Source organism: Nerophis ophidion, linkage group LG04, assembly GCF_033978795.1.
Source record: "Nerophis ophidion isolate RoL-2023_Sa linkage group LG04, RoL_Noph_v1.0, whole genome shotgun sequence".
NCBI classification, from domain to species: Eukaryota; Metazoa; Chordata; class Actinopteri; order Syngnathiformes; family Syngnathidae; genus Nerophis; species Nerophis ophidion.
This window is the reverse complement of record NC_084614.1, coordinates 69,566,095-69,580,441: the sequence shown is the minus strand read 5'-3', so window position 1 is coordinate 69,580,441 and position 14,347 is coordinate 69,566,095. Positions and strand designations below refer to the sequence as shown.

Sequence of the window (14,347 nt, the reverse complement as noted above, 5' to 3'; positions counted from 1 at the left end):
TACTCGATGAGTCGTTGCATATGTTGGTTGATGTCTGATACAACTGCAAATAACTCCGGAGTGACAGGAAGAAAAGCTCAGACTCTCTTTGGGAAGTTTTAGTCGTGGCACCACATGTTGGTTTACGTACAGTATGATTGTCAAATACCCCAAATGTAAGACAGGAGTGACAAGAAGAAAAGCTTGGACTCACTTTAAGAAGTTTAATTTTCTTTACCGCATGATAAATTATGTGTAATTCTCAAGACCTTTGAAAAAAGGACAGGAGTGAAGGGAAGAAAAGCTTAGACTCGCTTTGGGGAGTTTTAGTGTTGGTACCGTATGTTTGTTTATGTACAGTATAACGCTCTCATGTTGGTTTATGTACAATACTCAAGACCACTTAATATAAAACAGAAATGACTAGAAGAAAAGCTTGGGTTTGCTCTAAGGAGTTTGTGTTTCTGCACCATATATTGGTTTATTCTCAAGACCCCTGAACATAAGACAGGAGGGACAGGAAGAAAGACTTCGAGCACCTTTCAGAAGATTTTGTTTCTGCACCAAATGTTTGTTTATGCATAATGATCAAGAACCCTAAATGTCAGACTGGAGTGACAGGAAGAAAACCTTCAACTCTCTTAGGTATATTTTATTTTCGGGCACGACATGTTTGTTTATAAATAATATTCAAGAACACTGAATATAAGACAGAAGTCACAGGAAAAAAAGCTTGGATTTGCTTTGGGAGATTTTATTTTTGGCATCATTTTGGTTTATGTATAATTATCAAGAACTCCAAATGTAAGAAATGGGTGACAGCAAGAAAAACTTTGACTCGCTTTAAGGAATTTTTGTTTCTGCACTGCATGTTGTTTTATGTGTAATTCTCAATAGCTTTGCATATAAGACTCGCTTGGGTGATTTTTTTCTTTTAGTGACATATGTTATTTTATGTATAATACCAGGACCACTGAATAAATAAAAGAATGAAGTGACAGGAAGAAAAGCTCAGGTTTGCTTTGATGGGTTTTAGTTTTGGCAACTCCATGTTGGTTATTGTACAAAACACATGACTACTGAAGGAGGTGAGCTCTGATTTTTTTTTAGGTGTTTTTATTTTCTGCACAACTTGTTGGTTTATATATAATACTCAAGAGTCAAGACCACCGAATGTAAGACATGAGTAACAGGAAGAAAAGCTCGAACTTGCTTTGGGGAGTTTTACTTTTGGCACCCATGTTGGTTTATGTATAATTGCCAATACCCCTAAATAGTTGAGAGAGGAGGGACAGGGAGAAACGCTTAAACTCCTTCTGGGAGAAGTTGTTTTGCCGCCACCTGTCAGTGTATTTGTATAAATCTCAAAAGTTGTATTATTACACTTTTATCGTCAACAAAGAAATGTCATCCAATATCAATTTAGAGTGAAAAGTTTACATTTATTTTCGCTAGTTCAAACCAGACTTTCTAATCTGGATTGTTTTCCCTGGCTGCTAGTGACGTGACAAGGTCATTGCTTCTAGACTCTCCCAGAGGACAGTGCAGTGAAGTTAAAAGTTAAAGTCCCAACGATAGTCACACACACACTAGGGGTGGTGAAGCTATCCACTGCATTTGACCCAGCAGCGGTGGCCGCGCTCGGGAATCATTTTGGGGATTCAACCCCCAATTCCAACCCTTGATGCTGAGTGCCAAGCAAGGAGGCAATTGGTGCCATTTTTTATGGTCTTTGGTATGACTCAGCTGGGGTTTGAACTCACGACTTTCCAGTCCCATGGCGGACACTGTAACCACAAGGCCACTGAGCATGTCAAAGACGCAACAAACTCCTTCCCTGTCTCTCATGGACACATACCTGTTTTTGTTGTTGGTGTTGACGACTTTTGTGGATCTGACGGGCTGTGCTATCGCGTTTGCGAGCACCAAGATTGCGGAACAGAGACACGATGCAGGCTTACACACACTTATGCATCCACGAAAAATACACACACACAGGTAACCCACCCCATCCCACGCCTTTGACACTTCACCCCATGTGGTGTGATGGGACATGACACAGCGCCCCTAGTGGCTGGCAGCTTTAGGCTGGATGCCCGCCCCCTCACCCCTCTTTACAAGTACCTGGGGATAGGTTGATTGGCAACACTAAATTGGCCCTAGTGTGTGAATGTGAGTGTGAATGTTGTCTGTCTATCTGTGTTGGCCCTGTGTTGAGGAAGCAACTTGTCCAGGGTGTACCCTGCCTTCCGCCCGATTGTAGCTGAGACAGGCACCAGCCCCTCCCCGTGATCCCAAAAGGAATAAGCGGTAGAAAATGGATGGATGGATGGGTTGTATGTGGTAATATGTATATGTGCTTTGCCATGTGTTTTTATTTCTCACTCCAGACTGAGCCCCCCTTTCAATAGGAGCCCGGTTTGGAATCAACTTTTTTTTTTACTCATCCTCCCCCAGCATCTACCTTTTTCCCACCTTTTACAGGGCGCCCTAAGTGGCAACCCATAACCACTCCTGTTCTGTTCCCTGTACAAGGTTTGTTTGTCTAATCTTGACCGGGTTTGTAGTGAAAATTACATTTTGTTGTACTTGGGCAATGACAATAAAGACCGTACTGTACCATAGCAATAGTGTACGCTGTTTTAGGACTGTACTTAATCGCTAATTAAGATTTCATGAAGGCTTTAATGGTTTGCTGTTGCCGTCTTTTTAGCTGTATCTATGTACATAATTTAGTGGCACTAGTGTACATTGTATTCTTCTACTAAATAATAGTAGTATTTTTTTTCCTATGGAAAAACACAGGTCGTCTTATATTCAGTGTCTTGATATGTATACATGCCTGCTAACAGGTGGCGGCGCCTGGTGACTTCTCTTAGCCGAAGCAAGTCGTATCTTTTCTTCCTGTCATTCACACATCGTTAACAGCCAAGACCTGACCAATTTAAGGTCATCCCGTATTGGGTTCATTATACAGTTGAAAGTGAAGTCCGGGTCAACTTGACTCCGAAAGTATGCATGCTAGGTGCACGTGTGGTGTGTTCAAGGACAAACGGAACGTTGACTATCCAGATTCTGATGGTTCAAAATTGCAGTTCTTAGAAGTTACATTAGTTTATTCCCCTTGTTTGTCCGGATAGTTCCTGCAAGTAATAGGAGGTCGCTTATGACAAGTTTTTCCCTCAACTTTTGTCGTTTTCTTTTTCTGCTTGTTTCCGTTAAGTGTGTCACAAACTGGAGCTGGAGCGTCAGCAGCACAACCAGCTCAAGCACACGTGGCGGAGAGCCAACGACCAGTTCCTGGAGTCCCAGCGCCTCCTCATGAGGGACATGCAGAGGATCGAGAGTGTGCTCTCGTCAGAGCAGCTCCGGCAGGTGGAGGAGATGAAGAAGGAAGACCAGGTGAAGCTTTCAGAGGCCTTTTTCCTTCATATTTTCATCCCCAGCTGCATTTCTGGTTAAGATCGATGAATTCAGCGAGCTCACTCCAGACTGAGCTATTGACTGAAAGAGGAGCGTCCATTACAATCTCATCGCTACATAAAAAGAATGTGTCTCGGAACTGATGTGGTATAAGATAGTGCTTTTCTATCATTATAATACAATGGCCAGACATTCACGTGTGATGTACCTACCGTATTTTTCGGGCTATAAGGCGCACTTAAAATGATTTAATTTTCTCAAAACTCGACAGTGCGCTTTATAACCCGGTGCGCCTAATGTACGGAATAATTTTGGTTGCGCTTACTGACCTCGAAGCTATTTTATTTGATACATGGTGAAGTGGTATGTGTGACAAGTAGATGGCAGTCACACATAAAAGATACGTGTAGACTGCAATATGTCTCAAGTAAACAACACCAACATTTTATATGTTCCATTGAAATTATAGAACATTACACACAACGCTCAAAAATCGATCAAAATATTTTAGTACGACTTTGGTAAGCTATGAAGCCGCACCACTTGATGGATTGTACTGGGCTTCAACATATGAGTATTATTATGGTGTGTGTATATGGTAAGACATATTATCTGGTGTTTTGTTTCGCAATATTATGGAAAGAGACTTTTTTTACCTTCTGATCTGTATTTGGGATCTGCAAACAACCTGAAAATTTGCGCGTTTGTAGTCTGTGCCGACGGTGTAGTTGATAAGCTTCTTCTTTTTCTCTATCTTCTTGTTATGGGACATTCATTCTCCGCTGTTACCATTTCTAATATAAAGTAGTGTAAAGTTCTTACTTACATCTGTCAGTAAACTCGTCATGAAAGCGCTAAAACATACCGGTATAGTGAGTTTATATTATTCACCCGAGTTATTAGAGAGTTCCGGTCGGATGTTGTTATTGCATGAGTGAGCCACGGAATAGGAGATGCTGCTCCGTTATTGATTTAAGTAAACTCTGAATGTCATTAAAACAGTTAGCTCCATCTTTTGACACTTTTTCCACTCCCGTCCTTGCACACTACACCACTTTAACGAAGATGACGGGGAAAAGACGTGGCTGAAGGTGAGCCACGTAAATAAGAGCGCCCACAAAACGGCGCATCCTGAAGCGACTGTCAGAAAACGCTTGAAGATGATTTGTGCAACATTTTGACCAAAGAACCACAATTACATGTTATATAGACAACAAGGAAGTGTTTTCAATTTAGAAAAAAATGAAATAAAATATGACCCCCTTTAATGCGCACTATAATCCGGTGTGCCTTTTGTATGAAAATAAACCTGACTCGACCCCCTCATCGGCAGTGCGCCTTGTCGTCCGGTGCGGCCAACCGTCCGGAAAATACGGCATTGTCTGCCGAGTATACTGTTACAGTTTATTTTTCTGTTCTAGGAGGAGGACGAGAAAGAAAGGCTGAGCCAAGTGAAGGATCTCCATGAGGAAGATGGCGGAGACAACACAGAGCCCCTGGAGGATTTATTCCTCGGTCTCAGCGTCGAGGAGGTAATCGGATCCGTGCCCATTATCGTCTGATATCACGCTACATTCCCTTTGAGAATTGTAACGGTATCTTCACAGTTGTCTTATTGTGTGTTATAGTTTTTGCATACATGACACTATGAAATAGGATCTCTTTATAATGTCAATGCATTCCTAGGAATGAATGGAAATATAATTAATGTCTCAGGGTTAAACTGTTGGTATCATAAAACTTTTAAGAAGTATACTGGCACAAAAGTAACATCTTATTTTTATTACTGATCATATTAGTGGAAAAATAAGAGAAGTATAAATATATGAAAATTTTACATTTGTACTCAAAATTTAAAAATAAACTACCACCGTCAAACATAAAAAGAAAAAAACACTGTCGAAACTTAAATACATGGGTACAAATGATATATTATTGTTACTTAACCATAGGGCCACGGCCCATTATAGGGCAGCGAGCAACCCCAAGAAGGCGGCTAAAAAAATATTTTCAACTGTGGTTGCAGCTGTACTCAGTTGCAATACACTTTTCCACCACTTGTAGCAGTAATGACTAACGATGTACAGAGATGTGTAGAAAGAGTATGGCCAACTCGGTTTCAGGTGATCTCTTTAATGATTGGTCAAAAGGCACTCATGTGACTACAGGGCGCCATGACTGCTACTTACTCTGCGCTGATGCAATATTTTTGCGCCACTTCCTTGTTAGTTTTTCAACAAGTAAAAATACCTTCAACAAGTAAAAGTGCCCTGTTGTGCAGCAAGGGGCTGCTCCACCCGCAAGAATTGTGGAAAGTTTTTACATCACTTTCCCCTCAACCCCGAAAGAAGACAAGTATGGTAAATGAAGGTTCGCCGTCAACACAGGAGAGCTACCAAATACAGCGTCTTGTGCGAGGTAAACGCGACACAACATCTGTGTTTTGTTCAGGAGAGAACACAATGAAGCTAATACAAATAACAGAAATATGAACAAATTAAAGAGATGATTTGAAAAAAACAGACTATCCTTGAATCTCAGTAAAACTAAAATAATGCAATTTGGTATCAGCAGAAGAATAAGTCAAACATAAATTCAAATAGACAGACTTGAATGAGTAAAAGAAACCACATTTTGGGTTTAATAATAGATGAGAAAATGAAGTGAAAATCTCATTAGAAATGTACAACATAAAGTAGCAAGAAATACGTCAATAATTAATAAAGCAAAATATGTTCTGGACCAAAAATCACTCCACATTCTTTACTCCTCACCAGTGTTACCATGTCTGAATTATTGTGCAGAAATATGGCTAAATAAGTACAAAAGTACACTTATTCACTTGGTGTGTTACAAAAAGAAAGATCAGTTAAAATAATAATAATAAGGTAACACTTTAGTATAGGAAACATATTCACCATTAATTAGTTGCTTATTAAAGTCTCAAAGACTTAATTTAGAGTTATTTGGACATTAGGGGAACATATAAGGGTTAGGGTTAGGATTAGGGTCATTGATAAGCAATAGTTCTGAGGCTATTGAGGGAAGACTCTTAGTTAATGGCTTACTGGTTGTATAATAAGGCCATGCAGAATAAGGCATTATTAGGGTAATAATGACTAACTAAGAGGCAATATGTTACTTATTTGCATTTTAAAAAGCAACTAATTAATGGTAAATATGTGTTTCCCATACTGAACTGTTAGTGTGAGTGGTCTAGTGGTTAGAGTGTCCGCCCTGAAATCGGTAGGTTGTGAGTTCAAACCCTGGCCGAGTCATACCAAAGACTATAAAAATGTCCAAAACATACCAAAGACTATAAAAATGGGACCCATTGCCTCCCTGCTTGGCACTCAGCATCAAGGGTTGGAATTGGGGGTTAAATCTCCATAAATGATTCCCGGGCGCGGCACCGCTGCTGCCCACTGCTCCCCTCACTTCCCAGGGGGTGATCGAGGGGATGGGTCAAATGTAGAGGACAAATTTCATCACACCCAGTGTGAGTGTGACAATCATTGGTACTTTAACTACTTTAACTTTACCACGAGGGGTACCACTGGCTCATGGGTGCTACAGATACTTTTAATAAGATATGTTTTGTACACTGTTGAGGTGATTTAATGATAAATAGGGCAAAAAATGGGTTTCTGTATAGTATTTCTCCAGCAATGGTCATGTAGTGACATAAAATATGGTATTTTGAGAGGTAATCATTGAACTCGGACATGACTGAAGGCTTAGGTGGGAAACGCACGCCCCGCCACTGGTAATGAGTGATACATACAGTGATTACAAATACAATTTTCTCTGTGATTGTTGGTCCAAAACTAATGAAGGTTTTGGCCAAATGAAGGTAATAAGTAATGTCTTGGTCGTTTTGTGTATTTTTTACATTTATTGCTCCGTCGGCTGCGTGAAGAGTGCCTGCTGGTCACGAAGCGCTGCAGGGATGCAGCAGCAGGGTGCGTCAAATATGACCGCAAAGTTATACTCACACTAAATAAAAGCAAGTTTTATTGTAAGTTTATGAATGATCCAGAGTATGTTTAGAACTCTATGTAGATGTATTATTTTTTTATTTTTTTTTGTCAGAAAAACAGATGCATCAAAGCCACACTCATCCTTGATAGCAGTCATGGCACCTGTTGTTTAGTTGGCCATACTTTCTCTATAAACTACTGATGACAATATCAAACAAATGGAAGAAGGCTGGATCGAAAGTCATAGGGAAGTTTCTTAAGCACAAAAATTATGACTAAAGTGGTGAAGCTGTATTTTCATTTTATTTCAGAAATAGGGTGTAATTGCTTTTTTTTTACCCAGAAGCATAAGACCTCAATAGTGTTTCCTGCTTCATTTAGATTTATTTTCCGATTTCATTTCTTTGCTTTATGCCCCCCTCAGATGTCGACCAACCACAGCGCCCACGGCTCCATGCACTCCCTGGACGCTGACTTGGTGACGGGGGGCCTGGCGGATCCTTACAAGGACAACTTGCGAAGAGTCCAGTCGACAGACAGCCTCGGTTCCTCGCTATCTGCCCAGCAGGGCCTGGGCGGTCAGAACCACAAGGCCAAGTCAGCCAGCCACTTGGACGAGTCGGACTTTGGGCCCTTGGTGGGGGCAGACTGCGGGGTCGCGGACAGTAGTTTTGGCGAGACCTCATCCATCAGCTCTATAAAGCTCACAGCCAGCCACTTCCTGCTGACAAAAGACCAAGAGAAGGCCATTAAAGCCATGACACCCGAGCAGGAGGAGACTGCGTCGTTGCTGTCCAGCATCTCTCAAGCCCCCGACACTGCTTATCTACCTCCTTCAGGCTACCGGCTGGTCAGCGACAGCGAGTGGAACCTGCTGCAACAAGAGGTACACTTTGCAGTCACTTGTTGCTAGGCAGAATTCATGTTGCAGTTTTATGTTTTTTTTTTACAAAAAAAATGTGTGTGCCTTTATATAAAAAAAATTAACAATTTTCATAATATAATAATATATTCCAAGTACAATGCATGCATTATAATAGATTAACACAATATTATACGCTGATATACATTGTCTGACAGTACCATACTGTAGTTATATACTGCTCTGTGGATACCCAAAAAATATTTTCTACACCATAATTACAGAAATGGTGCTTTTATTTACTCAAATGCAGAGACTGCCTGACATTTATTAGAGGTAAGGCATTGATTTATTATATGTTAATTCTCCAAATAATATATCTCTAACACCATAACCTTCCACCTCAGATAATAATTCAAATGATATATAAATGATTATATATCAAGCAATACATATGTATGCATTATGTAGATCAGGGGTGCCTATTCGGTCGATCGTTGAGTGTGTGTCAGTCGACCACCAGCCAGGCTTTAAAAAAAAAAATAGACCTAAAAATTAGCGATCATCAATCTTCACTATGACGTCACTTTCACTTTCACTTTCACTTTCACATTCCCGGCACCCGAGGATCTTGTGAGCTTAGTAATAAGAAAATAACGATCGGCAGGGAGGCAAGAAACACTTTTTATTTCAACAGACGCTCGCGCCGTACCTGCTGTCAAAAGCCTAAAGAAAAACAGCACAGTTCCTGTCTTCATAGTAAATGCGCTGCTCCATCCTGCCTGCGCTGACAAAAAAACAGTCTCAGAAAGCTAGTGCACACAAGCTGGCAAGCTACGGAGTTTGCCGTTAATGTATTTCTTGTAAAGTGTATAAAAATGAGTATGGAAGCTGGACAAATAAGATGCCAGAAACAAACCACTTTCATGTGGTATTGGACAGAATGGAGGACTGTTTTTTCTCCTCCACAATGTGACTTCGAAAATGTGAAACTTATCAGCAGTCCTCTGAATCCTGTCTGATTCCAATCAGTGCAAATCATCAGAATCAGGTAATACACCAATTTATGTTCTTTTCTTCATGAAAGAAGGGAATCTATGTGTGTCAAACAAGCTTGTATTTTTATCAAAAACCTTTTAACATGTTAACAAAAAAATGTATATCTGTTTCATAAATATATATACAGAATATATATATGTATGTATGTATATATATATATATATATATATATATATATATGTGTGTGTGTGTGTGTGTATATGTATATATGTGTGTGTATATATGTATGTATGTATTCATGTATGTACAGTATGTATGTATGTATGTATGTATATGAAGATGAGGTAGACCACCCTTCAGGACATACACAATGTTGACATCTATCATGAAATGCAATGCATCAATTTTCAGGGAGAGTCTTAATACCAATTTCCTTGACCCAACCACACACAAAGAAGTTGTGGAGCTCCATGCTTTTCCAAGTTGTCTGGATCACACGATAGTTTGACATGACTGGGAACGCAACAAACAGATAATACTAGATCACTCGACAAATCTTATTTTGGTAACGTATATTGATAAATTCCATTGCATGGTTTGAATTTTTTGCTTGTATCTGCGCTTAGTGGTAAGATCCAGGCCCCTTGCGTACTCAGTTTTTACACGTTTTACAGCACAATAGCCATGTTTGTTTAATTCCCCACCACTTTGTTTACTTCTGTTCAAAATTCACATGACTGAATCCAACTTATAGGCCGATTTCACTCATGGATGATCGGTATTGGCAACGCAAAGCCCTGATCGGAACATCCCTACTCCTGTGTACTGTCGTCAAATGTGGCGCTGTTTGTTCTTTGTGTCCAGGTGAAGAACGCCGGCAGGAAGCTGGGCCGTCGTTGCGACATGTGCTCCAACTACGAGAAGCAGCTGCAGGTTCTCCAGAAACAAGAAGCCGAGACGCGAGATCAGGTCTTGTTCGTTGTTACTGCCTCTCCAAATGCTCGTGTTCATCCTCAGCTAATCATTTTATCGCCGGTTTGCAGGTGAAGAAATTGCAGGCGATGCTGCGTCAGGCCAACGATCAGCTGGAAAGGACGATGACCGAGAAACAGAACCTGGAAGACTCTGTCAAGACGGGAAACGAGGAAACGTCCACTAAGGTTTGGATACAACAAATACTAAATACAGTGGAACCTCGATTTGCAAAATTAATTGGTTCTTGAACAGGGTTCGTCAATCAAAAAGGTAGTACAGTGAAACTAATTTTTCTCTAATAAACAATGTAAATATTAATAATGGTTTCTAGTCTCAACAAAACTTTATATGTAAACATATACAAATAAGGTTTGTATACTTTGAACACAATATTAAGTGCAAACATACCAAAGGTGTGAAAGATCACCATTTTTTTTATTAACCAGCCAAAACAACAACAACAACAAGCGGCTGTCCTCTGTATGCGCTGCTCTGCTAACACGCGCCCACACACTGAAGTCCCTTTGGTGCCCTCAGAAATGATCTGAAATCCCCCAAATCCTAACTTTAACAACCATATTGCTACAATAAGAAACATTTTAAAAAAAAGTAAAATCCACTTACATTAACATCAGCAAAAGAGGAGCTGACGAAAAAGCAGTAGACAGAGACTGGGAGAGAAGAGAGAGATCAAGGGAAAGGGGCCATCTGTGTGTCTTGAAAGAGGCGCAGCTGAACGAGAGGTAAGTCTTCTCCTTCGTTGTGAAATAAGTCTGTTTAGTCATATTTTTCCAGAGAAGTCCGGTCTCATCACAATTAAACTTGCTGTGTTAGGATTTTTCCATTAATTTTATATTTTTTTATTCCACAACTATTCCCTCCTTCTTTCCATGCTGGTCCGTTGTCTTTTTTGGACTCATATTGAGTTGTCACAATTGACAAAACTTGTGAAAAAAAAAAAAAAAAAGGCACACACGCTGAAGCGCTGAGAAGTGACTAGTAGTATACTGCACAGCAAGTGACAAGGAGGGCTCCACCTTCCCAAATATGCTGCGCCCTGCGTTTTTGCCTGCAGGTGGCACACATAATGAATGGATAAAGTTTTCATACATAGATCACGCACGGAGGCATATTTGGCTCGATCTAAAAGTTTCTATATTGAAATGTTCGCACATAGAGAGGTTCATAAATCGAGGTTCAACTGTAAATAATGAAGCCATCAAAGTAGGGATTGGCAGTAAAGGAAAGACAGTTCATTTGTTTGGCTGTGTGACAGGTGGCCGCCCTCATGCAAAGAGTCCAGGAGTCGGAGACGCTGCTCGGCACGCTACAAGAGGCCTTCAGTGACGCTAAGAGGAACACACAAGAACAGATGGTAAGCAACACATTTCCATATTATTATACAGTAGATTTACTGTCAGCATGTGGATATTGTTCACGTGTGATTCATGTCCCTTCTCAAATAAACCGCAACACCCAAGTACCCGGCAGCACTCAGGCATGCTTGACTGTAGGAAACAAGACACAAATATCTCGCAACACACTTGTTTTCAGCGATGCAGACAACAATGGCTGTGTTGATAGTAAATTTACAATACTATTGCCTTTCTTGTAGTTCAGCATCCTTCTGAGCGGCAATTCTCATGTTTCACTCGCCGTGTTTATTTTAGGCTGTGCTGGTGCAGTCGAGAGAGCAAGTGGCAGACGAGCTCAGCCGACTACAGCGGGACAACGAGAGCCTGCAGGGAAAACACCGTCTCCACACAGAGCTGCAGCAACAAGAGGGCTTCACCATGCCCAGCACTGTGCAAGTATGTGTTTTTGCATTACATCTTTTCCTATAAACTTAGTTTAGCTCTACACAGGATGACACTTTCTCACACACACACACACACACACACACACACACACACACACACACACACAAACACACACAAACACACGTGCTCCTCCCACACTTCCTGCAGCATCACATGGTAGTTGGTGCACCTGGGATACACCAGTGACTTTTTCAACCCGTTGGCGGTTGAACAAGCTGCCCTTTTTAAAAATTTCACAGCCACACTGGTGCACTATCGAGCGCCTACGAACGCATCGCGAGATGCCTTTTAGTGCCTCTGTCTTTCCTCAGTGGGCGTCCGCACCGGAGACGTTGCGTAAGAGCATGATGTCACAAATTGAACCCAAATGGACTGCAGCAGTAAACCAAGATCATTCTACTGAGAGTAAGCCCAAATCGCCTTTTTGAGTAATCATTTTAAATACATATCAAATAATAAAAATACGTATGGATTCGTATAGCAAGATGCTGTAATATCCTATCCATCCATTTTCTACCGCTTATTCCCTTTCGGGGTCGCTGGCGCCTATCTCAGCTACAATCGGGCGGAAGGCAGGGTACACCCTGGACAAGTCATTACATATTAATTATACAGTAGGACCTCGTTTACATTGCAACAAAAAGACCTCTGTGTGCGGACCATGTCTCGGTGTATGAACGCTTCATTCATTCATTCACTTTTCATGCTGCTTGAAACCACCGCTGGCCGCCATTTTGATGACATCCTTTGCTGTCCACGTTGAGCACGGCCATTTTGAAGAGGCATTGCCGCGTATGTCGCATCCTGTTTACATCCTGTAGACAAAGGCACGGCCATTTCGATGAGCTTTGATGGCGAGCGGCCCTTCTGACAAGGTTATTTCAACAATTGTCGTACTTTGCACAGGTCGGAGCTGTGTGAGCCTGTCTTAGAGATCACTTTGTGTGATCAGAAACGTTTTAAACGTGTCCAAACTCTCACAGTCCTGCTGTATAGCTTCAGGTTGCTACACAACCACTGAGCCAGCGTTTTAGCTAGTTAGCCTCAGGCTTGCAGCCCTTCAGTTCAAGGATTTTATTTAGCGAAGGGGGTTTTGATCCGCTGCAAGTCTTTAATTGTGATGAGACTGAAAAAGATGCCACAGCGGACCTTTTGTTTTGTTACAGTGAAGGAAAGTCACTACCGGGACACAAGCTGATTCATTTACCATGAATTGATTAACGTGGACCCTGACTTAAACAAGTTAAAAAACTTATTTGCGTTTTACCATTTAGTGGTCAATTGTACGGAATATGTACTGAACTGTGCAATCTACTAATAAAAGTTTCACAGTTTCCAAAGGATCGCTTCACACTGCTCGTTTTTGCTTACACTATTGGTAATTACGTTAAGCCACTGCTTGTTGGTCACCTCAAAACTTCCAGAGTGTTCAAAAAATATTTTGACATTTAAGCTTGCTTTAATATTGTTTGAATAAAAAAGAGATTGTTGAGCCATCACTCCTATGTTATGGTAAATGGTAAATTTGTTGTACTTGTATAGTGCTTTTCTACCTTTCTTTTTTAAGGAACTCAAAGTGCCTTGACACTATTTACACATTCACACACACATTCACACACTGATGGCGGGTTATGTTGGTTGTTAGATACATACAGTGGGCAAAAAAGTATTTAGTCAGCCACAGATTGTGCAAGTTCTCCCACTTAAATTGGTGACAGAGGTCTGTAATTTTCATCATAGGTACACTTCAACTGTGAGAGACAGAATGCGAAAACAAATCCAGGAATTCACATTGTAGGAATTTTTAAGAATGTATTTATAAATTATGGTGGAAAATAAGTATTTGGTCAACCATTCAAAGCTCTCACTAACGGAAGGAGGTTTTGGCTCAAAATCTCACGATACATGGCCGCATTCATTCTTTCCTTAACATGGATCAATCGTCCTGTCCCCTTAGCAGAAAAACAGCCCCAAAGCATGATGTTTCCACCCCCATGCTTCACAGTAGGTATTGTGTTCTTGGGATGCAACTCAGTATTCTTCTTCCTCCAAACACGACGAGTTGAGTTTATACCAAAATGGATACATGGATGATACAGCAGAGGATTGGGAGAATGTCATGTGGTCAGATGAAACCAAAATAGAACTTTTTGGTATTTTGGTATAACTTTTTGGTATAACAGTCCAGTCCACCAAAGCTGGACTGGACTGTTAACACGGACCACCAGTACAAGAAAGGACAGAGCAGGCTGTACTTCCTCAGGAGACTGCACTCCTTCAACATTTGTAAAAAACTCCTGTGGATGTAC

General features: G+C 40.9%; 1 protein-coding gene across 2 annotated transcripts in view; it reads left to right on the top strand.

Annotated features, from left to right (window-relative positions):
* The window catches only part of rabep1 (rabaptin, RAB GTPase binding effector protein 1), a 59,463-nt gene that overhangs the window by 26,107 nt on the left and 19,009 nt on the right, over nucleotides 1–14,347 (top strand). For both annotated transcript variants that reach the window (XM_061898908.1, XM_061898909.1), the window contains exons 7-13: nucleotides 3,203–3,381; nucleotides 4,824–4,934; nucleotides 7,807–8,268; nucleotides 10,108–10,212; nucleotides 10,287–10,403; nucleotides 11,495–11,593; nucleotides 11,889–12,029. In XM_061898908.1, coding sequence (XP_061754892.1) covers nucleotides 3,203–3,381; nucleotides 4,824–4,934; nucleotides 7,807–8,268; nucleotides 10,108–10,212; nucleotides 10,287–10,403; nucleotides 11,495–11,593; nucleotides 11,889–12,029 — 1,214 coding nt within the window. The remainder of the gene's footprint in view (nucleotides 1–3,202; nucleotides 3,382–4,823; nucleotides 4,935–7,806; nucleotides 8,269–10,107; nucleotides 10,213–10,286; nucleotides 10,404–11,494; nucleotides 11,594–11,888; nucleotides 12,030–14,347) is intronic.